Below are 27,236 nucleotides of genomic sequence, written 5' to 3'. Positions count from 1 at the left end.
TGGCAATTTAACCGATGTCATTGTCATTCTTCAACATGAAAAGCAGATAATAGAATTCCTTAAAAATGAAGAAATACAAACATCCTTCCTTTTCCACCTTCCCTCTGATAGTATTATATTCTTTTTCTGTTTCACACCAGTTGACCTCACTTATTTCTCCCTGGGCTCTGACTAGGGGATGCGCTCAGCCATGATGAGAATTCCCAGCCTGCAGGGCTAGGCTGGACAGGGTACAGGTTCTAGCTTTATTCACTTGTGCAGGCCAGATCTGCACCATCCATACTCATTTTTTGAAACTGCATAAAAATAAATCCACTGTATTAGGTAACATTTTAGATAGCATTAGACTCCAGTTTTAAAAGTAGAATTCATCAAGCGAAATTCCCTTTGAGTCAACAGCAGTTTATAGTTGAGTTAAAGGAATGGTTTGGAGTCGGATTTAAATTCTAGCAGATGTCAAGGCAAGAAATCCTTTTGCTGCAGCAGTAAAATAGGGGAACATCTGAGATCCATCGCTGCTGTTTTACCAGGAGGTATTCCAGTTGGAGCGCCAACACATACCTCCCTGATTAACCTTGCCTTTGACCTGCAGCACTGGCCTGATACTGCACTGTATTCTGCCCATCTAAACCCTTCACCTGGGAGTGTCCTGAGGCAAGGAGAGAACAGTTTGATTGGCATGCTGGTATGTTTAACACCTGACATTTGGTATTATTCAACAAGGCATTATTAATTACTTAATATAACCATCATTATTCATTTCAACATTTGTAATTCTTAAAGAAAACCATTCCTTAAACGATTTGCAACTGCTTCTCTTATGTCCTTGGAAATTAATAAACAGTTGGTTTAGTGTTTTTTGGCAAAAATGCAAGAAACTACAGACTGGCTGTATTTTTCATCTACGTTTCCCAAATACTCATTATTTCTTGATATATTAATCTACTGAGACAGAGCTGGTGAAAGGGAGAGTTAAGTAGAAAAAATCATTCTTAATGACATGGTCTTTACAGAAATATTCTAAATATCTTCCTGCAACAAACATGTCTTCCCAGCACAGATGAATTACACTTGTGATGCAGTGGTTCCCAGATGTGACTGAGTGCATGGGCTGTGAGCTTCTCACACTTTCCCCTGTACTCTGCCCACCTCTGCATCCCCACATGTGACAACCAGCATTCCAAGAATCTGAGAAACTTTTGGCTTTTCCCATTTCTGAAAAGCTCTCTTACCAAATGAATGTTTCTTTCTGAAATCTTCCTTGCTATAACTTCTTCAGGGCAACACATAGCACTGAGTTAAATTTAAATCCAGACACCCCATGAGCAATTAAAATTAGAATTTTGAGGATGTTTTTGTACCCCCAACAGACTTGAATCACTGCTCATTTCATGTCAAAGCATCATAAGAGAGAGGACTCTTCATGCTAAGCAGTGACATTCAGCTGAAGGAATATGAAAATGACTATCAATTAAGCAAACCAATAATTCAGGATGGTTTTGATTGTTTGGGTTATTTTAATTGTCATGAATACGTGCAGTAGTCTGAAATGATGATTTTCTGATATGGCAAAAACATTTTAGTGACACAAATGTAGAGCTGTCCCCTTAGTGACTGTTAGTATCATAACTTATGAGTGATGTAAATTTCATACTGTCATTTTTATAAGAGATGTCATGTCCCACTGTCCTGCAGCACTCATTATGCTCTCTTAGTTTATAGTCGACATTTTCTTTCTTTTTTGGGCCAAGGCATTCCTGACAGCATGAGCAGAAACTTGCTACCTTGGGAATCAAATCCAATTATCAGTATGGCAGGGTAAAGTTATAAATTATTGTCAGTGGGATAAATGCATTCAACAGACTTGTACCTGAGTCACATCTCTCAGGATTAAGGGCGATTGAATTCAGGTTCTTATTTCAGATCTGAATCAATTAGTGGTGGGATACTTGATGTTCCAGAGAATAGTTTTTGAGTCTCCTGGAGAAAAATGTGCAGATGTGATAAGACCACACCCTGAATCACAATGCAAATAATAACATCTTGTAATTCTTTGTCTGAATCTTAATATTTTACATTGTTCTTACAGCTTTATACTTATGGTTCTGAGGAAAACATTACCATTCCACATATAAAAATGTAGACATGAAAGGACACTGTCAACATTTTGTTTTAGATCAATTTATAGAACATGAGTCTCACCTGAACTACGAAGCAGTCATGTGAAACCCTCATAGCTCTTCAAGGTGTGAAAAGCACATCTTACTACCTCTAAAATTCTCATTTTTCAGTGGGTTTCATGTTCCCACCTTTGTGCCTGGAGTCCTGCAAAACAGCAACTAACAGCAGTAGAAGAAGCAGAGGCAGGTTCAGGTCCTGTGCGATGCTGACCCAGTAGGAGCAGAGCTCAGTGCTTGCAGTTCCAGGTGGAGCCTGCCAGCACTACCTGGCTCACCAACTATGGGGAGATAAGCACAATCAGAAAATACTTCATGTTGAAAAAGTTGAACTGCCAAACTCTTAGCAGGTTCTTACTGAACACGTTCCAACTGGAATTTGGCAAGGGTGTTTTAACTGACCAAATTTGGGCAGATTTTTACAGGGATGACATAATACTTGCTCTTGACATCAAGCACAACTCTGCAACATTTCAAACCCTTGGTAGAAGCATTGAGTGCCTGGAGCATCTCATGAAGCAGAAACAAGACTCCTATTCAACACAGGCAAAATTACTCTTTCTTACGCCTTCCTCTCATTCTGGATCTTTGACCTCAAAATTCATCAAGTTCAGCCTAAAGCAGATACCTGGTGTGGAAAGTTTCACTCTGAACAGCTTGTCTGATATGGCCATGAGAAACTGAGAAGAAATGTCTGGACAAAAAAGTATCCAGCAGCATCCTATGTAGACCTGAATTATTTGTGTTCAACAGGTCCCCTTGGTCACCCCACAGATGTCACTGGGGCTCCTCAAGTGAGTTGTGGGAGTTACTGCAAGCACTGTGAACCTAATTTTCCTTGATAATCAAGGGCTGTGAAATTAAATTCTCTCTGCTTTGATTGTATATCATGATTAGGAGATTATTTTAGTGCTGGTCACTAATTTTGACTGGGCTTGGCTCTTGTGTCATGTCAGGAAGCAGGAGGCTCGCTGGGCAGCTGTTGACTCTAGTTGGAAGAGTTGACAGAATGAATCAAAGTTAATCATGGAGTAAACGTGACAGTGGATCTGGAGTACATTGTATAATCCTGACATTCATTGTAAATTGACCCAGGATTCACATTTAATGTTACTGAACTTAATAATTGGTTGTTTGACTTTAAGTGCTAATACTGACTTTTCAGAGCAACTGCCCATCAGATAATGCAGACTTGTGATGAAGAGGATAATCAGTTTAGCAATTCCACCTGCTGGCAACTTCTAGAAGCTCTGAAAAGATGTCATTCTGAGCATGGCTCCTACAAAGTATTTGCCTTATGTACTTCATTCTTTAACTGCCCTCCTGCTCAGTGATTTTGGTGCTTTTCTTTTGTTAGGGCCAGATTTTAAAACAATGAAAGCATAAAATGCTAGAATGACCCAAACTAACTCTCTGCATATATGATACACATAGACTGGGCATCTCACATCCCAACATTTTTCATGGTTAGAACGAAGAACACGTCTTGTTGAAAAACTGCACATTTTATTCCTTCAATTGGATGAAAATCCTAGCTGAGGTTTCTAAAGCAGCATACAAAAGCAGACTGTGAAAATGTCTGTTCCTTCTCTCATGGCAAGGCTGAAAAATATCAAACCTTAAATTTTTACCTCTTAGGAGCTGGGAGGTGAATCAGTGAAGTTTGTTCACATCCTGGTAATGTCTATGTATATGTGTTGTCCTTGGCTTGGAAGACAGATCCCTCAGAGAAGATAGGTGTGTTCCTATAGTTGCCAGCCTGCCATTCTGATAATTGGGGCTATAAGAGGGCTCTACTAGTATAATAAAAAACATTTTTGTGTGAACTATAAAAGTTGACTCTGGGTTATTACCATGAAGCAAGAAATTGCCATGAAGCAAGAAATAGGAGCAAATTCCTCTCCCAGCTCCAGAGCACAGTCTTGTGACTTGGACCAAAGTGAACTCACCAGCCACTGCTTCATGGGTGGTTTCTCTGCAGTGTTAAATCTTGTCTATAGTGCTAGCAGAGCTGAGTTCAAAGAACCAGGATAGCTGGGGTGGTGCAGGGTTTCCCTCTTTACTGTCCATTTCTTGTCCAGAAGCCAGGTTTCTTCATGCAGGATTATGAAGCTAAGAATGGAGAGAGCTTTGGTATCCTGGCAGCACATTGCGCTCTCAAGCAGAGGAGTTTGGAGCATGGCCAAACCACTATTGAATAAAAATCTGCCATCTGTGATCTTCTTCCTTTGGAAAAGTTGTGAGGTACAATCAAGGTAATGAGAATTAAATGCTTGCAAATGCAGCCACATGGACCAAGTTTAGGAAGCCCAATGTGCAGCAGAGCTCGAGCAGACACATGGAAGAGAAGTTGGAAGAGACCTCTGGAGAACATCCAGTCCAACCCCCTTCTAAAGCAGGTCCCTACAGTAGATTGCACAGCCAGGTCTTGAATATCTCCAGGGGAGACTCCACAACCTCTCTGGGCAGCCTGTTCCAGTGCTCTGTCATCCTTACACTAAAGCAGTTTTTCCTCATGTTCATATAGAATTTCCTATGTTCCAGTTTGTACCTATTGCCTCTTGTTGTGTCATCAGACACCACTGTAAAGAGCTTGTCCCCATCCGTTTGACTCCCACCCTCTGAATATATGTAAGCATTTATGAGATTCCCCATCAACATTCTCTTTTCCAGGCTGAACAGCCCCAGGTCTCTCAGCCTTTCTTCCTAAGGGAGATGCTCCAGTCCCCCGGTCATCTTTGTGGCCCTCTGTTAAACTCCCTTTAGGAGATCCCTGTCTTTCTTGAACTGAGGAGCACCTCACCAGGGCAGAGCAGAAGGAAGGATCACCTCCCTCAACCTGCTGGCAGCACTCTTCTTAATACACCCCTGGATACCATTGGCCACAGAACACGCTGCTAGCTCAGGGCCAACCTCTTATCCACCAAGACAGTCTGCACTTCAGTTGCATGTTGACATCCATATTTTTCAGGCCAGTCACCAATATTTTAACTGATTGCTTCACATTAATCAAATATCTGCTTTGGAGAATCCTTGCATATGCTTTTCTGTGGCTTCAGCCTGTATGCCTTGCTCTCCGAGTAGCAGTGATTCATGCAGCAGATAGAAGGGCATTTTACACAGGCATTAGATAGAAGGGGCATAATCTCATTAAAAATGTTTTTTATAGTTTTATATAGCATATTTTCCTGATTGCCTTATATTGTGGAAGACGGTCTTCTCCCAGTTCCATCATGTGGGCTTCCAGCTTTTGCTGCTGGATACGAAGGCAACAGAGTGAGCAGCCAGTGCCTCTGACAGTTTGTGAGTTGGGTACTCTTTATCAAAGCCTTACAGAGACACTCCTGTAATTCACTCATCACTCAAAAAACATGTTCTGTTGCTTCTTATGTGTATGCATGTGTGCAATGGAGTCTATAGAACTAGTTTTAAATGGTTAATGTTGATGTAGTGTTACAGGCTGATGGATTCAATAGGAATGTTTGATTAGAAAAAGGTCACGCAGTTTGTTTAATTCTTAGCAAGTTGCAGAATGATTCAGAATTGTCACAAGTGATTTATTTCTGAGGTTCCTAGAGCGTAGAGCAAGAAGTTGCACAAAGGGCTCCAATCAGGGCTAAGACTGCAAGTCATACAGTGAGAAAAAGCACAAAAGAAAGATGTAGTGCAACTCCACTTGAGATAAATTTAGAGGAAAACCTAATGGTATGTGTATCTGTTTAAGTATTCTGCTGAATTTGCGAAGCTTGCATAGTTTGCAGCTATGGAAAGCTCCTCCTGCACCAAATTATACTGTCCTACATGGATGTAAATCTGAATAAATCTTTTGATGTAGGAAGAACTTCTCCAAGCATGTATCAATGTGATGATATGCAAAATTTGATTTGCTTTGTAAAATTACTGCAGCTAATTACATCTAGATTCATAATTACAAGTAACATATTAAAATTATACTGGAAGGTGAACGTGATTTTGCAATTCATGATGGTTGTAGAAGCATAGAACATGTACAACTGATTCTTCTGTAATAAACCAACTCCTCTCCTAGAGCAAATAGGCCGTGAACTACACGTACATGACCTTGGGCTGAAGATCTACACACTCCCTGATACAAGCATAGCTACCCAAATTGTGTTTCCCTTGAGAGGAGATTGTTTTGTGCTATATCAATCTGGTCCATGTGGGACTTGGAAAAAGGATCAGATGTTTAGTCATTGCAAATCCTTTTGCCATAGGCAAGGTTACTAATTAAAAAGCGCTAGCATACAGAAGTACCAGATGCAGCCAAGCCAAGGATGAATGTCAAGAAATTGGCGACGGTGAGGGGAAAAAGCCAGAAAGAAGTTATGAAAATATCAGATTTTTTTTTCTTCACAGAACATTCCCTTTCTTTCTACTCACCGCTTCTTCCCAACCAGCTTGGAGATATCTGACGTTATGTCTTGCAGCAGGGTTTCTCATCAGCTGTATCTTACCATGGAAGTCACATATTGCAATGTTTCATAGGTAGCGTCTGGTCATATCCCTTCTTGTCACATTCTATTAGGTGTGCTGCCATCATGTGACTCCTGACTGGTGGCATGTGGTCACATTACAGCTCACCATTACATGTGTTGTTTTACTTGTTTCCATTGACATTCCTATCAAACCTTGCACATGCTCTTGAGACTTAAGAAAATGTTGTTGAAGTACACTCTCAATTTACATCAACCATCACTTCAGCAACCCTGGATGCTAAGTGTGAGTGACTGCTGAAAATCAGTTACATTGAAAAGTTTTATTTTCTCCACCATGTTGGTGGTAGAAAAGTTCATAGTTCAAGGTAGAAAAAGTTCGTAGAATCATTAAGGTGATAAAAGACCGCTAAGATCATCGAGTCCAACCACCAGCTCATCCCCACCATACCCATACTAAACCATGTCTCTCAGTGCCATATCTCCCCTTTTCTTGAAAACCAGCAGGGACAGTGAGTCCAGATGTCACTGCTCAGAATGGCTTTATGGATGCCTCACTTAAAAGGAGAGGAAAATAGCAGTGATGAACATCTCTCTCTGGAAGAACTCAGTTTTATTTTTCTCAACATGCCCTTGGATCTGTGCATGCTCATGTGGACCTATGGAGTGACAGCAGTGCAAATCAGATGGGGAAAGGGAGTCCAATATTTCACAGAATTCTTTCCAGTTCTGCTCTACGTGTGGTTCCCATGATGAACATTCACCTGAGTTGGCTTGAACATCCTTTTGTGACATGCTCTGCAACACATGGCACTCCTCTGATGGTGTAAAGGAGTAAAACATATACCCTGCAGAGCTGCGTGTTTCCATTAACACCCTTGTTTGGAAGAAGTAGCAAAAATGTTGCACACTGGTAGTTCTCATGGGTTGAATTGACTGTTTCCTTTTCTCTTGTTATGCAGTGTTTGTAAATTGTTTTGGGAGGGCATTAAAACTCACCAGTGGCATTTGCAAATAGCAGCAAACGCTACGTTCTTAATAGTTATTCCAAACATGCAGGCAAGATTTTTCAGTAATCTTTCTAGTTTTCAGATTTTTTTTTTACTTTAAGTGGTCCCTTGCTCTAAATCAGAAGCATTAATTTCTAGGTAACAGGCACAGATGTCCTTCAAACCTCCAGTAAGTGGTCTCATTAAGTACTTGAGTAAAATGAAGGGTATTGCATCAGAAAAAATGGCTGAGAATAAAGAGCTGTATTGTCTCTTGGGTGGAGGGAAACTGCCTATGTTTCATGCCAAGGAAGACAAAGAAGTTGCTACAATGCATAAGAGAAGTGCCAGATGCTTTCCCAAAAGCTTCCTCAAAAGAAGGGGCTTTCACTCTTCCAGAGGCCTAGTAATAAGAGAACTGTTTTTCTTCTTTAAAGCCATGGTTACCTTGGTAAATAAAGCCTCCATTCTGGAGTCCCCTCATAATGATCATTTTAGGGTTAGATATTTACCTTAGTGTACCTGACAACTAGTTTGTAGACTGACTTACTTTGTATGAGTCAAATATGGATCTCTCTGCTGAACTTAATTCAGGGTCTACCGTTAATACATTAGTATTTCTGAATCCAATTAGCCAAAGCACGGATCAATTTGAAAAATATACATTTTTGAGTTTTTCTTCTTTGTTTTACAAGATTCTGTGTCTTTGGATGTGTCAAGCAATACAATTCAGAAATGATCTGTACTGGACACGTGCATCACTGTCAAGCTAAGTAGAAGTCACTACAGCAGAATGTGGAAATGCCGTGTTGGTATTTGAAATGTTTGCATGCACCTACACACACATCCTTTACAGAATTGAGTGAATAGGAGTAAGTTGGAACATGTGTGGGAATGGGCAGGTGCTCACAATTCTGCTCATGCAAAGAATGAAAGAGGAAAGTAGAAAAGAGGAAAAGTCAGATTTTTCAAGTATGACATAAAAGTTGTCCTGCGTCATGTATCAATTTTCAGCAGAAATGTGAACTCTACATTCAGTCTAAGCTGTTTAAGAGAAGATGTCTGATAATTTGGGGTTTTAATGGTGAGGATTCAAAAAAAAACAGCAATAGTTGCATTGGAATTAAACACCAAGCACTAGAAGGGACTGATTTTCTGAGCTGTGACCAACAGGAACAAGCCAGGATGTAATTTCTGATTCATGATTAACAGCTCTTCTGACTTTGGTGCTGCAGTAACATGGAGTTCATCTCCTCTTTCTGTGGCATTCACAAACGTGTTTGGTGGTAATTTATTTCAGGTGCTGTCAGTTATAACTTAGAACATGGGAGGTTTTTGCATCAGTTTCCTATTGTAAATTGTTCCTGAAAGATCTTCCTAATCTTATTAATATTGGCTGATTCTTTGTATTAGGATTTTCCAGGGATTGGTGGAGTCTAAAGGATTAAAGGCCTCTGAGTCAAGGATGACCTAGATTCTGATCTAGCTTTTATTATGCAAATCCTTACAATCTGAGGTCATTTATGGGAACATCTGAAGTTAATATGAATTCTTATATTCAAGCACTCTGTAACATTCATAAGTCTTTCAGTTCCAGGTGAGTACAGTGCAGTTATTAAGTGTTCCAAAACTGCTTTGAGGCAGAAGCATATTCAAAATGTGACCTAGGATCTTCAAAGTCCAAATCCTTTTGGCTGGTGCTGGAGGTGCTGGAGATGCTTTCAAAAAAGGGTTTTCCTCTGAAGTCCTAGTGGGGGGCTGAGAAAGTTCTTCCCTGCTGCTTCCAATGTGGTTATTTCAAGAGATCTGCACATTGCCCAAAGTGGAACAAGTTCTTGATTTCCCTTGCAGTTGTGTAGTAGAAATTCCTTGAGCTTTATTTTGTTATCTTAAGTGGAACAAAACAAAACAAAACAAAACAAAAAAAAGATGGAGAGCAGCAAGAAATGAAAAAAAAATTTGAAGCAGAATGATTTATATACATGGCCATTTTTCACTTCTGTATGTACAGAGTGCTCTATTACTTGAAGATCTGATAAGCAGAGAAAATTAATATTCCCCCAAACCTGCTCCTTGCCTGTTATAATCCAGCTGTCCATGCTGTTTGAGTGGAAGCAGGGATCAACTTGAAGCTGGGATGATTCTGAATGTGACTCAGAGATAAAGGCTTTAATACATTTTTCTTTCTGGTGGCTTCCCGGAGCTCAGCACCTGGAACTCACAAATGGAAAAGCTCTCCTTTTGGTTCTTTCAGTGTCCTTTCACTCTTTCACCTATTACACAAGCCTGACTACCTAACTGTATTTGCTTCTTGTATTAATATTTGCCTTTTTATATCATGCCTTTCCTCTGAGAAAGTGAAAATATGTAAATAAACTGAGCAAAGACATTCCATTTTAGGCCAGCAGTAGTGTAGCAATTATGATTATACAACTATAAACAGAAGGGTTCACCCAGAGTACTCAAAGCTGATAAGGTAATTGAAAAGCTTTCAAATTAATTGAGTGTTTTTAAACATGTTTTTGGAAGTGGTATGAGTCTGTCCAGCATGGAGTTGTGAGCAGAGGTGGGACAGAGCGTGGGGAACCAGACTCACTGTTTTCTGATACCACCAGCAGTGCTGGAACAGGTTCTGATGCTGATTATTTTGCTTTAGACTGGTGTGATAGCCTTAGGCTTGGCCTTTGTTGGGAGAAGCCTGCGCAGCTGGGGCTCAGAGCATCTCTCTCCTCCTCCCATTTTATGTGGACATTCAGAATTCGCTGTCTCAGAAGAAATCCCGTAGGAAGGAGATCCAGTGCATCTCGTTCTGAACAGAGACATTTTTACCAGCTCCTTTGCCACCCCCACACAACGTCTGGCTTTTGCTCATGTGTACCTCTCACTCCCTTGGAGGCAAATTGCTTTGCTGCTCCTCAGCTCGGCAGCACCACATCCCTTGACATTTCCCAGGGCAGCGATGCTGGGTCCTGCTCCCATGCTTCCCAGCTACCATGCAGAATGTACCAGCAGAATGTGGGTTAATGGGGCAGGCATGGCACAGAAAATATCACTCTGGTGGAGTCATTAGGATTTGCTGGCAGATTGCCTGCTCAGTTGGTGCAATTTTACACTCATTTTCAGAGCAGGCTTAAAGGGGAAACCTCCACTCGCTTTGAGGCTTCACAGCCAACAGGAGGCTGGGGCTTGCCTGCCTCTGCCCCCATTTCTGATGAACAACTGGCTGGAAATTCTCAGCTAAGTGCTTACTCAAATGATTTTTTGTTGTTGTTTTGAAATTGCTAGTGAAGGCTGTTTAGAATGAACGGATCTGTGGGTGAAATTGCTGTCTCCTATGCCTTGGCTTTCCAAAACTCAAAGAGCAGAGTCTGAACTACATTTGGAGGGGAAGGGAAGAGAAAACAAAATAAAACAGAATACATATCCTTGTGCCTGGGAAGGCGTAGCTGAGCAAGTATAGTTATACTTCAGTCAGTACCATGCAGATTTTAGGTCTTGGTCCTGCAACAGGCTTCAACTGAATGTGAAATTAGTAGGAGCTGATGGCACACAGCCCCTGAAAGGGTTAGGCTATCACAGCTGTAGGATGCTGTAATTTATTACTTGTGGAAAGAGTTAATAAGAAGAATAGCATTAGATTAGTTGTCACACACAGGACTGAGTCATATATTCATTTTTTTGGGAAAAAAAACCACACTCTGATATTATATTTAATTTACTTCATTGCTTAAAATGCATTTGCACCAAATAGAATCTATTAATCTTTTTATCTTAGGAAACTTCTGATCGGTTTCCTTGTGAAATATGCAGCCCTAGTTAATGCTTTCTGATCTGGAATTAGAGGGTTAAATCTCAATCCTCTCTGATTTATATTTCCCTCCCCTCCTTCCCAGCTGTGGACATGGATGGAAGATCTGCAGAAGGAGCTCTTAGAGGATGTCTGTGCTGACTCTGTGGATGCGGTTCAGGAGCTTATCAAGCAGTTTCAGCAGCAGCAAACAGCCACCTTGGACGCTACCCTCAATGTTATTAAGGAAGGGGAAGATCTAATCCAACAGCTCAGGTAAGCACCCACCTGGAGGACAGGTGGTGAGAAATCTGCCATATGCTGCGGTTTAGATGTGCATAAATGTAGGTTAGGATTAATAGGGAGAGTTTATTCATTCCTTGCTTATTTATTATTCTTCAATTTCTTTGAGTAATGTATTGAAATTGCACTGAGTGATTTGTGTGGACTGATTAGGGTAGTCTGTGCATCAGCGTGGGCTGCTGCTTGACAGGGAGATTATTTATAGGCACAGCAAAGTGAATTGAAACAAATGCGTTTCAGGTGAATATTTTTAGTGGATATTTATGGAAGATTGTGAAGTGGCTATGAGCTGGGGCCTTGTGATTTATGTCGTTAGTTCTGGTATAAGAGAAGTGTATTCCTCTAAATAAAACACGTGCATGTCTAACAGTATTCACTCTCTCATTTAGCATGCAGCACCCTTCTATTTATCTTTGTCCATGTGGGGTTTGTTCATACTGTCAGGGAGGGTCCTTCCTGCCAGCTCTGCTTGCATTATGAATTAAAGCAGCTTGTTTACCTGATTTGAAGTACACAAAGTGACTGATTCAGGAAAGTTGGAGTTTTTTGCTTTCTCAGTCTGTACCTGTAGTAGAACTCATGTTTTCAGGGAGCATAGGAAGCCTATCCCAACTTGTGTTTCTGTCTGCTCCCTCACTTGTTCTCATTCATAGTGATTTTCTATGGCTCTAAGTTCATAGCAGCAGTGGAGTTTTCCTGCCTTTTATGACATTACTAAGCCCCAAACCATGAAATCTTTTGTTCTTAAGATCTTTATATTGTCATAGATTGCCCTCATCTACCTCTACATAATGTCTATACTCTGTGTACATACAGAACATATATCCTGCACCAAATGCAATGAGTCTTATGCATTTGACTCATGGCTGTCAATCTCATGTCTCAGCTTCCCCAGACTGACGCCTTTAGATCTAACACAAGAAATGCAGAGCCATGACAGGAAAAGCCAGAGGTGCCTATTGCAACCTGGGTAATGAAATGAGCTGGTGGAGCTCCACCCTTAGGAGCCCTGCAGGAGCTCTTCTACTACAACCATGGGCTGAGCTTTCCTCCATACTCTCCACAAGGAGAAGCAGACTGTGTAAATGCCTCATCTTGCTGAATGTCACAGAGCAGAACGAGAAAAAAGAGTTGTTTTGCTTCCTGAGAGCAGGGTTGGAAAGCAAGGATCAGGGGAAGAACAAGATGCAAAGATCCATGCATCTTTGCTGATGAAATAGTAGAAAGGAAATATGCTGTACTTAATATGCTGCCAGATGGAGGGGGCTAAAGAGAACATACATATGGCTGCCCATACCAGGTTAACCAAAGATATGCATGACTTTCTTGCAAAGTTTAAGGCACCTCTAAGAGATAATAGCAATGGTGGTGAAATGTTAAACGAAAATATTCTCTTGTTGCTTCTCCCACCTATTGGTATAACATTCCAGCATGAACATATGTGGAGAAGACCATGAAAAGAAACCTGTGTAAAGCCCATCAGGTGGAATTTTGAGATTGCAGAAAGTGCCTGTATTGAAGGAGATTGGCCTAAAGGTTTTTGCCAGCACCTGAGTCAAAGGGAAAGCAGAATGTGGAGTTCTGCAGGGATCAGGGTGATGTTTGGGGCTGGAAAATCAGCAGAGCATCAGTATGAACAGCATTTGTTGGAGAAAGGCTGCTGTAGTGACTGCAAGGTCATGCATGATGCTCTGCTGACTTTCCAGGGTGAATAGGGTATGTCTGTATTTCAGTATTAAAGTTTTTAGCTTCAGTCATTGAAAAGCAAGAATGGTCTGAGTTTTGAGACTGTTTTGGAACTGGTATCATGCTTAAACATTGTGAAATGCCAACACAGGTTTTGAGATTCAAGTATTTAGCCAAGAAATTATGTTGTTGGGACCTGGCTTGTACTCTGAGCACTGAGCAAGGTGAAGCAGGAAAAACATATTTGTCCAGAGTGCTTCTCTGCTTCTGATCGAGTTAAGACCAAAAACAGAGGGAAACACACAACTGCTGTCAGAAATCAGGAAGCCCTGCATGCATACAGTGATTTGCAGAGCTGTCTAGTCAAGGTGGTCTCTAATCCAAGCATCTAACAGTGGGGCCTCCAATGTGACCCCTACATGGACTACATGAGAAAACATGAAACCACCTATGCATGTGCCCTCTCAGTTTTTGTGGCTGCTGGCAAAAGTAAAGAACGCACAGATAAAAGAAGGGAGAAAAAATGGGAATTGCTGCAGTCTTCCCTTAACACAGCATTTCATTTCAGTGTGTGGGTCATCCAGTACCTGCTGTGAAGAGCTGTTGGAGATTGCAAACACTACAACAATGAAGAAAAAGAAATACAGCACTCGTTTCACTGTAGATAATGTGAAACCACTTTTCTCACTCTTTATTATTGTTCTGAGATGAGCACCATTCTCAGAAGTCAACACAAAAAGATCTTCTGAACTGCATTTCCAGAAGTGCTGCTGAGGCCAATAGTTCTGCACATCTGCAAAAGTCAGGACAGTGACTTGCCACAGTGAGATGCGAATGAACAGGAACTTTAGGGGTAACAATAAGGCAGGGAAGAGTTACGGATCTTGTTTTTCTTATGATAGCTCAGCATATGGGGTTTTGATAATGGGAACATTTCACTGTGCTTTCTCCCAGATGAAGTGCTCGAAGTGATTTCAGGAGCATAGTGTTCCTTCTGAACAAATTTAACAGCAATGAACAAACCCTGCGTGCATGTTGCCCAAAGTTTATTTTGTATTTTTTTGAACCCTAATTTATATCCTTTCGAAGAATACTGAGTATCTTTCATAAATTCTTTCCCAGGATTTCTTATTACCAGTCAGAACAATAAATCTTGTGAAGGAGGCATCCAATCTCAGAAATTTATTTTTCCAGAAGGAAGTCTTTCTCAAACAGGACTATATAGGGATCTCAAGACCTTATCTGAGGAGATTATGGAAAAATACCAGATTATTACATCTCATTTTTTTGTATTGCATCAGCCACTGAAATGCACATGTGGTTTGGTTTGAAAAGTAAAATACTTGAGGAAAAAGAATTTGTAAAACCAAGTGTGTGTTTAGATCCCATGTGAGATCTAATATCTGCCATCCTTGAATAATTCATTGAGTCATTTAGGTATTATATGAATAGTAATAATTCTGCATTTGAATGGAGGCTTACTTCTTGTCCTTTTATAGAAGACAGGTGCTGACTGGAGATTGAATGTGGCCTTGCATTAAACTGCAGTTTTAAAATCTCTCCTTGTTACCTTCATCCATCCCTTCTGTGTACAGCTCAAAGGTGGAGGCAGACTGTGGTCACCAAGGAGGTGAAAACACAAGACTGACAGAGTGGGGCAGAGACTGCAAGATCTGAGGAGAGTAACACTGGTGTAATATTCCCTTATAGGCAAGAGGAGTTGCAACTTCATGCTTCAGAATAATATTGGAGCATCTGATCTTCATTGTGTCAAGTAGAAAGCATTTGAAGAAGAAGAGCAGAAGCACATAGAAAAAGCAAATAACTAATTAGTTATTAGCATTCTGCATTTTTAATTGTATTCTTAGGCTTCAGATGTTCAGGCAAAAGCTTGTTCATTTTCTCAATTACTCTTGCTGACAATGTTCAATTAAGTTTAAGTTGATTGCGTGTTGTTTTGATCTGACACTACCTGATGGCAATGTGCTAAGAGCAAAGAGCAAAGCACAATCATTTTGTGCAATTTCTGGAGACAATTACTCATTTTGCTAGGTGTTTATAGAAGGAAAATGCAACCCAGAAATGGGAAATAGAAACTTAAAAAATTAGGAACACTAACGCTGTTTGACAATGGGCAGACTTCATGGGTACTTTCACTTTGCAGCCCCAGCTGCATTTGGGCTCCATTGGACAACATGGTGACCTGGCAGTATCACCTGATCTTTGGTTTGGCCTCCAATATTGTTCCCTGTACAGTTTTATATACAATACGTGCTAGTGGATTTGCCCCAGATTCACCACTGTGGCAGAAATATAGAGTGATGATAAGTGGTGATGGTAAGGCCTGCTGGCTTATCCACACCATCCTATTATACTGTTGGAAAGACCTGTGCACTGGTAGAGTATCTCATGGGGCTTTCAGGTGGTTTGGTTTGAATATGCAGGTGCCATCACATGACTTTGAGCAGGTTGAACAGAGAAATTCATTGCATCTCAATCTTGGGTTTGCTGAACTATCAAAGCCAAGTCTGGCTTCAGACTTTACTTTCTGGTACTTGTTAATGTTGGGGGACCTTCAGTGGTATATTCAAGGATACATATCAGGTACAGCAAACTGCCCCTTGGTACCCAGCCCACCAGTTAAAAGGCTTGCTCCCTCCTCTTCCCTATTTATGGGGAATGTACTGGGAGCACTGTCTGACCTCTCACAGGCACGCTCATTTTCCTTACCTTAGTGGAAATACAGCTGAAGGACACCATTGTACCATGGAGTTTTTGCAGAGCAAAATTTCTATTGCAACACAAAGTAACCCAGAGGAAATCAAGGTATCTCTATCTCCTTAGTCTAAGATGCTGGTAATTCTGATTCTATTAACCTAACTGAAGCAAATGCACAAAATTAACATTTAAGGGCCCAGGGGGCTCAATAACAGCTCAGCTTGGTGCCTCTGGGCAGAGTGAGTGTAGGCTGGAGCAGGTCACTCTCTCTGGGACTGAATGGGATTGCCAGCCAGGCTCCTTAAGAGAGCTGTTGAGGTGGATGTGCCATTCTCCCCCCTCTCTGCCCCTCCAAGCCCTCAGAAGTGTATCAGGTCACAGCATCCCAACACGAGAAAGGACAATCCCCTTGTTCAAGCTATTTGCAGAGCTCAGGAGCCACACAGTTTCAAGAGTAGAAGAGAGGAGTGTTGCATACACCTTCCCTTGCCTCAGCCCTTTGTCCTGGGCTCACTTCTCAGTGGCATACAGATCACAAGTGTATACTTCTTGCTCTTTTGCCTGCCTTGAAGCACAGCTTTAACCATGCTCTCTGCCTTGCCACAGGGACTCTGCCGTTTCCAACAATAAGACCCCACACAACAGCTCCATCAGCCACATCGAATCTGTACTTCAGCAGCTGGACGAGGCCCAGGTACAGATGGAAGAGCTCTTCCATGAGAGGAAGATTAAGCTAGATATCTTTCTTCAGCTCCGGATTTTTGAGCAGTATACCATTGAGGTAAGAGCTGGCTGCAAGACCTGGGAAAAGGAGAGCAAGGGAAAGGGGATCTGTGTAAACCTCTGCTGGTAGGATACCACCAGAAGTGGTCAGCACTTAGGGGGTGTGCTCCTCCTACCTACACCACTGCTCTCTTTTTAGGTCTTGGAGCACTTTAAATGTTTTATGATGAGATATTCCTGAAGGAAATCTTGCAGATCTGTAGGCAGTCACGTGGTGGATACTGATAATTAATGGGAGCCTTCATATGCTGTGTTACGCTTTGTAAGTGTTTATTTTAAGATATGGCATGATGAATTACAGTGGAATAAAGGGCTGGGAAGAGGGAATTTTAGGTGTTTTGATCTATAATTGGATGCGAGAGATATAAATCAGGGAGTAGCTGAACTTTCCTCTTGTGAGTGCTAAGTTAGGTGAAAGCTGTTGTACAGTACTTGTTATTAATGTAAATTAGAATAGCTTAATCAATCAACACTGTTTTACTCAATAGTTGTATAAAGACTTCCTGATAGTAGGAAAGAGACTGTATACACACATGCTCACAAGGGAGACTGTATCCCTTGTGAGTATGTGTGTATATCTATAAATGTGTGCATTTCAGATCAGCTAATATTGCTGTGTGTGCATTTGTTGCCCTAAGACTGCTACACTCACAGCTCAAGAGCTGCAATATTTAGTATCACCTGTATTTAAATGGTAATACACTGATACAATAGTCTGGCAAATGGCGAATGATTAGGATTTTGATTCTAAAGATATGAATTATATGTGAATGCATACGTGTATATGGCTATAAACAGCACCTATGTTTTCAAAAATGGAGCAAAACATGAAAAACGGTGCTTCTGGACAGCTAGAAATATAAGGCATGTATGGAGAACCTGTGTGAATCATGAGTCACTCGTAAGATACCAGTCTGTTTGTGTTTCACTGCAAATTCCAGTTGTGCAACAAGAATTATGCTGACTTTATGTAAAGATTTTTTAAAAAGACAGAATCACTGTTTTCAATTCCTTTTCCTTTGTACACTGGTCTTTCAACCAACGATTGATAAGACCTTTGCCATCATGGATCCCTTTACTGATGGGGCAGCTGAAGACAAGGGACATGAGTAGTGGGCATAGTGGGGGTGGGTGGATGGTTAGACAAGATGATCTTAGGGGTTTTTTCCAACTACAATGATTTTATGATTGTATGATCAGCTGATGTGATTGTTCCTAACTGACTCTGCATCTCACACCAGAGATAGAAATGCAGTGTGGATCCCTCTGTTTTGTTTTGAATTAATTCGGAGTGTCAATGCTATGTGGTGGTATATAATGGTATATAAATGGTAGATAAAGATATTTAAAACTGGAAACACACTTCGAAATCTTCTCAAATCAGGTTGGTTAGAAAAGACTTAAAGAAGATCATCACTTAGTTGTCATTGTAGATCTGCTATTTTTTTGTCAACAGGACATCTGAATTCCCTCTGCAGGATTAATATTACAAGGAAATCTGAGAACATGTTTCATAGGGAGTTTACAGGCAGATGATTTTTGTTAGAAAGCTCTCTCTTCTAAGTGGGGAAATATTTTTATTTTAAAGCAATTTTTAAATTTATAACTGAACATGGAGAGAAAAATATCATGTCAGTATCTTAAATTTTATGAGTACATTTATTGCTCAAACAACAAAAGCAGTTTAGTAGATAATAAAAAATATAATTTGAAATAATATATTAAATGATGCATTTATGCTGTGCATTTCAAATAGCTGAATTGGCTCAAGTTGACTCAATACCAATCCATAGAAAGTGGATTGCTGTCAGTTACCTCAGCCATATAATAAAGATTCCAAGTCAATGAGAAACTTATCAACATTAAGAAAATTACCTCATGCTTTGCTAAGAAGCAAAAAGATGTTTTCATCCCCATAATTAAAAAGCAGATAGTATTTCTGGTGGTTGAGTATTCTAAGCTTGTAAGAGAAAAAGATGATGAAATTTAAATCAGGAAATTAAATACCTTTTCTACTAAAGGCAAGTAGCTTGAGCTGTGACTGGAAATGTATTTAGGTTTTAATTTTCTATAATAGCCTAGATCCGGCATAGATTAAGAACAGTGAAATAATGTGTAGCAGTATGATTCTCAAATGAGTTTCTCCTTTCCTAGTCTAGCTAAGCCCCCTTCCATCTGTCCAGAGTGCAGTGGGTGCCACATTGAACATATCCCTAACAAAGTCTCTCTTACCTGCTGCAAGCGTGCTAATCTCTCTCCTTCCTGTGCTCCACAAACCATCTGCAAAAAGTGGACCCAAAGCACAGTGCTCTTCTCAGCATGCTTAGCTATCAGAGGGTTTTAGTTATCAGCATCCCTTTTTAAGAAGAGTGGCTGAGGAGGTTCAATTTTTGACCCAGGATCTTCCAGCCTGGCTGTCTATGTTGCGTAGTGTTTTGCTTACGTGGGTTGTGCTTTCAAAACAAAGTTCTTGTTTGACTTGGGTTTTGAAATGGAAACTTCACTGGGTTTCTGAAAATTAGCCAGCAGATCTTGGTCTGATAGCAAACCAGAAGCAGGTGATTCTGGAACAGCTCCTTTGCTTTCTTCTCTCCTTCTCCCAAATCTGAATGCTTTTGTTCTCTGTGCTGCTTCTGTCTGTTAATCAAAGTGTTTTCTATTTCCCCTCTGCTCTTGTGTTCTCACCCGTTCTCAGTTTCTTGAACTCTTGGGAAGCCCTCCTGATGAGACGCTCCTGATGAGGAGCCCTGGTGAGAGCAAAATCTTGCTTCTCTCTGATGGAAGCCAAAGGGGTGCAACTGGGAGTCCATCTTCTTCTAGCAGGCTAAGGGAAGACTACAAGTTAAAGTTCAGTCTCAGAATATTTGCATCCAATATTGTCTCTTTTCATCCAGTTTTTGTACCAAATGTTTTCTTGCATTCATTTTCCGTACTAACCTCTCTCTTTCTTTTTAATTGATAATGCAAACTTAGGGAAACTTTCAAAGTCACAAATGGCAAAAAAAGGCAACAGAATGCTTGGCCTTTATATTTTTCATTTAAACTGTGTCTGAATGCCATTTGTTCTTTGGAGACTTTCCTGCTCATAATGATCTCCCCAGATATTGAAGTCCATGCCATGGACCACATAACCCTTTCCTTTGGCACCCCTTCCTAGACTTGCACCATACCAATCTGCTTTGTAGCTGCCTTGGGTTATGAGCCTTTCCATAATCTTTTCTTCTGACAGAGGTTTGGATTCCAGACAAACTGCAGGATTAAAGGTACTTCATCAGCAGCATGCACTTCCATCTACTTAAGCATCATCGGCTTTCTCTGTACTTCAGTGAAATCTGCCAACAATTGTTTCATTTTGTCTTTAGGAAAAGCATTTTATGTAAAGAGAAGCCACCTGCCTTTCATAGAGAAGACCAGCTGTGTTCAGTTAGGACTTCTAAGGACTTCTGAGTCGCCCAGGCAGCTTTTGTGTTTTCCTTGAGTCAAGGCAGGTTTGGCAGATATGAATTTGGATATGAACCCAAAGACACGTAGCATGTGCTGCCTTTTCATTTTTGCCTTAATCTCATTATATTGACTGATATTTACACTCTAGGTTCTTGGGTTAAAGTATGAAATCCTAACTGTGACAACACCTGGAAACCAGCATAACAGAAATATGAGAGGGCCCTGCTATCCCTATGGGAGGTTATTCTGCCTTAGGTTTTAAAACCATAAAGTGACAACCTATTCTTTATTTAGGAAACGTATCTAACTTTGATGCCTGATATGTTTTATTCCTTTACCAAGTCATTGCACATTTCAAGACAAGACGGGATCATTAAGATTATATGATTGAACTTTCTGTGTGATGTATACCACAGCTGAGTTCGTGCAGCCAACCAAGTAACTCAGGAGATTTCATGCAGTGTGAATGTGGTAGCTGATCCATTGCGAGGAAGTAGGGTGTAAGACCCGAGGGACAATAGCTGGCAGGCTTCAGCAGTACTGCTGGCACCACACTGAGCACATCATGTATATGGAGCACAGTAATATCCCAGAAATATAGCCTCACTAAAATCTGTAAAGTATTCTTTGTCCCATGCTTCAAAAAATAGTCGTTTGAAGGCTTATTAACCATAACTTGAATGAATGCTAATCATTAGGGAAGTGCTGGATAGCTGCAAAAGAAGTGAATGGTAAAATGCACTGAGTTGCAACCCCTAACACAATAAATGCCATCCGGAGCATAGACCACAGTTTTCAGCATATGTTTTCTTTATATCTTTTGCACAGAGATGATCAACTTCACCTATAGGCCACTGTAAAACTCAAACTGAGAACAGGAATGATCTCAGCACATACCTGTCTGGCCACAATTGTTGATTACCTCCAAGAAAAGTTCTCTCCTTCCTCCCCAGAGCTGCCCAGCTCCTTCCTTTTGCATGTTTCATTTCCTATAATGGATCTGTGTAGTGCTAGGCAGAGCCAGTCTCCTATAGTGGTATAGCAGTGTACTTTCGGGGCCAAACATAGTCCTGGAGGGGTTCTGGGGGTTCCTGCTATACAATATAAATTTGATCTGATATGTTTTTAATCTTTCAAAAAGCAGTACGATCACTAGAATCTTCACCTGTTGGTTAACTAATTTTCCACCATCCTATCTCTTTGGCTCCATTTCACCTGCTAATTAAATTTTTCAGCCTTGAGTTCACTTGCTGCCTCTTCTGGCTTTTCACGTCCATCCCTGAGCGTGAGTTTAGAAGGGAGTAGGAGCCAGCTTACAGACAGTAGTTTGATTTGCTGATATTTACAACTCACTTGAGCCTTCCATTCCAGATTTATAACATTAGCAGAATCTTTCAAGTGAATTAGCTGCCTGGTTGGAGGTACAAGATGCTTTATAGCCTCTCACTGACTTATAGCTGGCACTCAGATGTGAACTTCTTTATTAGAAATAAGAGCTGCAGAGATCTTGAGATACACTTGTAAGAAAAGGAATGGTAAGAAAAATTTTCAGATCTTTCAGTTCATAAACTGGAATCTTATAATGACTCACACTGAGGTTATGTTTTTCTTTTTTATATGCATAGGTTTAAAACTGCACATCACTTCATTTTAAGGAAGGTAAGGCACTAAGCTGTCCTGGGTACCTTTTCTTTCTGCTTCTCTTGATATTTCGAGGATTCAGGAACCAAAAGCACTGGAGCAGAATCATTACTGTGACAGCCTCTTTACTCTCCAGCAGTTCAGGTCCCAACTAAGCCAGTGTGGTATCTCTACCACATTTCAGAAGGAATGGCTGACAGTATTGTCACACTGTACAGCATCAACTGAAACCAAAACCTGAAGAGGAGGAACAGCAAACTTTCTGCATGCATGATTTGTAGAAGTGACAGCTTCATTCACCCTTTCCTACCTACATCTCCTCTACCATAAACCTGCAGCTTTAGTTTGCTCGTAGACCCACTTATACTGTCATATCCAGTCTTCTGCTCTTCCACCTTGTTCTCAACTCCAAAGCAGAGCTGAATGCTGTCGCTCCTGGCAAGCCTGGACCCAGGCTATGGTATGTGCCCTAGAGATCTGGTCTCCTCTACTCCATTACTTCATTATAACCTCTTTCTTTCTGCACTCACAGACATTTCCTTAGGGTCCAAGAGTCAAAATTACCTTATTTTTTTTCTTTCACTTTTTCTCCTCTCTGGATTCCCTTCCCTCTCATCCACCTTCACTCTCTCCTTATGCCAAATGTATGGCACCCAACATTTTTGTTCTTGGAGAGAGGTGAATATTCCCCTTCCTCAATTCTGAGATCTGCCCTGAGAGTGTGTGACAGTTATTCGCATCCTGCCTCATCCCAATGCTCTCCCCACTCTTCTTACCTTTGCTCCTCCTCTTATTTAAACCATCACGTTTCTTGCAACCTGCTTCCTACATTTGCTTGTCTTTTCCAACCATCTTTACTCTTTTGCAGATTCCTCTAGCAAACCTGCTCTCTTTTTGTTGATAGCAATTGCTCCAAAGGTAGAACTTTCTTTTCCTCCTCCTCATGCACCCTTTCCCAGCCCATACTTCAAAATATCAGCTCCTGTATGATTCATTCACCATATAACATTTATTTTCTCATACTTGATTCCTCATTTCCTTCTCCACCTCCTTCAATTGGCAAACAAAAATTTCTGGTTGGCACTAAGCGGGATGACTTTAGGTGCTAAACACTGAATTCACACTAAGCAAGCAGTATTAAAGGCTCAGCACCACCATTTTGTAGAAAATTTCAGCAGCAACATCAAGAAATAGATAGGATTTAGATATGAAATCATTGCTGATGTACAGTTACCTGCACAGCAGGCTTGGATGGACTCTTTGGCTTAATCCACAAGCACGCTGCATTATAGGAGTGTGATGGCAGGGCAGCTTCTATTATCATTAATGCAGTTCTATTTAACCTGCCTCCCACTTCTCCATAGCTTAATCTCTATCCAGCACTAAAGGTGAAAATGTCTCTCTCCCCACAGTCATGTTATCTGCGGTTGTTGCAACACAGTAAATCCAGGAAGCAGCAAAAGCAGCAATGTTGTAGTAGTGGGATTTGGGGTATATTAACTTGCTGTTTTAGGAGGATGTCTGTCCCAGAGTATGTGGTCTAGACTGTAGACTGTGGTTGCTGTCTCTGCAAAGAAAGGAAAGACAGACCTGGCTGATATAGTCTGTATATCTGTTATAGTCTTGTGATAGTAGAGCTCAGCACAAGCCCAGTATTTGCTCACACGCTAATGGAAACTTTTGTGCAGTTCCTGCTGCTCTAATATGGATATATTGGGTAGCTCACTAAATGCTAGCTTAGGTTTGCTACCTGCATCATTTCTCTCCTCCCATTATCATGACGGCAGGAGCATCTATTACAAGTGAAAGTGGATTGTGCTTTCTAGGCTCGCAGTCAATATATAGCTTTGTTGTGCCTTTCCCTCTCATTAACACTCAGGTTACTTGACCTTCCTTTAGTACTTTGAACCTGTTTTTTGGCCACCAATCTTACGTCCTGCAAGGAAGGAGTATGGTTCCTTCCAGAATGAGTTTGACAGTGAGAAGTGTGTGTGCAGATTTCCTTGGAGAAGTGTGAGTACTTGGATACATCTGCTAAATCTGAGGTCAGTCTGCTGCTTTTACTAATGCAGGCCTGTTCAATTCCACTGTTGCTGCCCTTGTGACCCTTCTGCTTCTATTTCTCTCTCATCTCACATTTGAGCAGAGCTCAGAGCTTCTCTCTTAGTAGGGTTCTTATTCTTCCAGGGCATGTGAAGGATGCTGAGGTCTGTTTAGAATCACAAACACTGTGAAGAAAAAGGAATAAACATAAGAAGTACTATCATTTCTTCCCACCAAAAATCCAGTAGATGAACAGAATAAACTCAAATCAGCCATTCTTCTGGGTCAAAAGGGAATTAAATGTGTTCAAGGCCAAGGGAGCCTCATTTCTGAGACAATTTCTGACATTGGTTTGATATAATTGGCTCTTACCACGATTTAGGAGATGGGACTACATCAGATGAAACCGTATTAATTTTCATCATAGATGTCAATGCCTGACCCCTTCTGTGAGATCATCCAGGGTCCTTTTTTGGACTTGAAAAATATACATGTGTAGTTAACTGAACTGCCTAATTACAGCCCCTTCATAAAGAAAAACAAATCATTTTCCCTATATCCCAGTCAAACTAGTTGGGTACTCAAATTCAGACTGGGACCATTTCCAAGTGATCCAGTTTGAAATACAGAAACTGGTGGGATTGTGAGGCACTGGCTGCACAGACAGGAAAGGAAGTGTCTTAATGAGATCTGCAAAGCATCACGGTCTCTGGGATAATGCACCAGATTGGGATTCAGAAAACCTGGGTTGTTATCACAGCTCTGCTGTTGCTTCTTTGCCTTTGTGTGCTTTAGATTCCCTTCCAGCCATCTGTTTGTCTTGGTTATTCAGAGCAATGTACCCAACCTTCTTGTACAAAAGCTTTGCCTGAGGAACTTGGTGATGTTCCACCTCTTGCTGTGTCTGACTCCTTCCTCTCTTCCCCAAACCCAGCACATGGGGTAATTACTCTTTCTTCAGCTCCCACTTGGAGCTGACTTCCCTCCTTCCTCCCTTCTGCCCACTGTCACTGTGTCACTGCCTGTGCTCCTTGTCCCCGTGGGAACTGGCACTGGACCAGCAATCCCTGCTGGGCCTGTCTGTCTGTCTGGAGACACTCAGATGCAATCTCAGCTCCAGTTCCTGGCCATGATGAGAAGACATGAAACCTTTGGATCTGGCGTTGCATCCCCAGAAGTGTATCAGCCTGTGTCCTGTTTGCCAGTGCTGTCCTTTCCTGTTTAATTGGAACCACCAATTTGAACAGGAGAATAAAAGCAGTGCTGCTCAGTGTCCCTTTCACAGCACATGGAAAAGCTTGCAAAAAGAAATGGCATCAGAGCAGAGAGATTTAACCCAGGCATTTGCACTGGGCTGCTTGGTCTCAGCATACTCAAAGATGTGAATGGGACCATCTGTTGATTCCCTTGTATGTCCACCCTCAACGTTCCTGGTAGTTTGGCCCTCCAGAATACTTGTGTTTTCCTGGCCTGAAGATGTCCATAAACATACACAGATCAAGTTTTGATCAGAATCCCCGTATTGTAGCATGGCTGTAAGAGCAAACTAATATAACACATTCTTTGACTGTTTTGATCTCTTCTACTATCATTACTTCGAGTTGCATATTAGGAAAAATTGGTTGGCAACCCTGCGCATGGCAGGGGGTTGGAACTCAATGATCCTTTTGGTCCCTTCCAACCCAAGCCATTCTGTTATTGTGTCATTCAGTTCTGATTGCAATTAGTCAAGTATATTTCTCTAACATAAATACATTGAATAAAACCGTTCTCCAGCATCTACTCCAACCATTTCTCCAGAACTGTTGAATCTGCCAAGAAGCTCCCACAGTTCAGGGACTCCAGCTATAGTGTGTAAATGAATCAGAGGCTGTTGGAGTCAGGAATGGGGCCAAAGGGACTGCAGAGGTAGTTATTATTTGGAGTTAATTGAGTGGAATGGGTGATGGGAAACAGCTGAAGAGAAATAGAAACTCCTCAGGATGTTCACACTCTGCCTTTCACCTTGCCTTTCACCCAGCTGAGATCCCAGGTTCTTGGTTCAGTAAATCTGATTTTTTGCTTCTCTCAAAAAAGAACTGAAAACCTGTGCATATATTTTCCCTTCTAAGCAAAGCTGTACTCTCCTATTCATGCTAATGAGAGAGGAGTTGAGAGCTGGTCCTTTTGGGTACCCTTCCAGTGCCTGCACTGCATTTGTTGTTATGCTTTGTGGAAAAGAAAACCAAATGGAAAACATTGAACCTTGGCTACTGAGGAAACGAAGCATCTCACTGCACACAGGCACTGAAGAGCACTTTTACGAGAAACAGAGAGCCTCTCACTATATTGTAACGTGCCAAAATGTGAATCTAAATATCTGGATTTAGCTTTCCTCCATCTAGCTTTGACAAGTTGACCTATGAATCAGAATTCAGGCATATATGATTTTATTTCCACTCTCCTTGTCCTGATTTGTTGCCACCATAACATTCCTTCTTTTTGTCTGCAATAGCAGATTCTGGTATGAAGGAGACTGGGCTGTTTGGGTAGGTTAATTATGTTAATTAAACAGGCAAAAAATAGAGTGGGACTTCAGTATTGGTTGGGTAACTGTGACTTAAAATGTGAAACACAGAAAATACAGTAATGGACTGCTAGAGTCATCAGACTGCCTGTTTGAATTAGGATGCAGAGAAAGCTGCAGAATATTTTGCACGTTCCCATGAGTTATTTGCAGATAACATAGGTCCCCTTTGTGATGCTTCTGGTGATTCACCCAGCCCTCAAGAGCGATGTTTCTGTGCTGTGCTTTGCCTGTCTGTAGAAGTCTGTTATTTATATTCATTCCCCAGTATGAAATCTTTGAGATCTACAAAACAAATTTATACGGGGCCTATTCCTTCTCAAGCTAGCATGAAGACCCTTAAAAAGACTTCAGATCCTTGGAAGCACAACATAGGTCTACTGTGGGGATTAACTCACCGATTTCATAATAAAACGTTAGGTCTCGTGATCTCTGTTAACAACAGGTACTGCTCACAGTGTATTAGATCAGTAATAATTCTGCAAATGGATTAGTTATCTGTGTTTCAGAGCTTAATGGAAGCAGCTTATAATTTAAATTCTATGAAGAAAAAGAATACATGTTATTAATGATAAATATTTCCACCTGCAGTTTTAACATACAGAGTGATGCAGAATGTTTTAATGAACATTTAGAGCATTTTGG

At 41.0% G+C, this 27,236-nt stretch overlaps 1 protein-coding gene across 11 annotated transcripts in view; it reads left to right on the top strand.

Annotated features, from left to right (window-relative positions):
• Positions 1–27,236, top strand: part of KALRN (kalirin RhoGEF kinase) — a 445,988-nt gene that overhangs the window by 271,019 nt on the left and 147,733 nt on the right. For 10 of the 11 annotated variants that reach the window (XM_052676088.1, XM_052676076.1, XM_052676075.1 and 7 more), the window contains 2 exons: positions 11,514–11,683; positions 16,721–16,895. In XM_052676088.1, coding sequence (XP_052532048.1) covers positions 11,514–11,683; positions 16,721–16,895 — 345 coding nt within the window. Of the gene's footprint in view, positions 1–11,513; positions 11,684–16,720; positions 16,896–21,970; positions 22,001–27,236 lie in introns of those variants that run through there. The other variant, XM_052676084.1, reaches the window with a different exon arrangement.

Source organism: Tympanuchus pallidicinctus, unplaced genomic scaffold (genome assembly GCF_026119805.1).
Source record: "Tympanuchus pallidicinctus isolate F22 unplaced genomic scaffold, pur_lepc_1.0 scaffold15, whole genome shotgun sequence".
NCBI lineage: Eukaryota > Metazoa > Chordata > Aves > Galliformes > Phasianidae > Tympanuchus > Tympanuchus pallidicinctus.
This window is presented reverse-complemented; position numbering and strand designations above follow the sequence as displayed.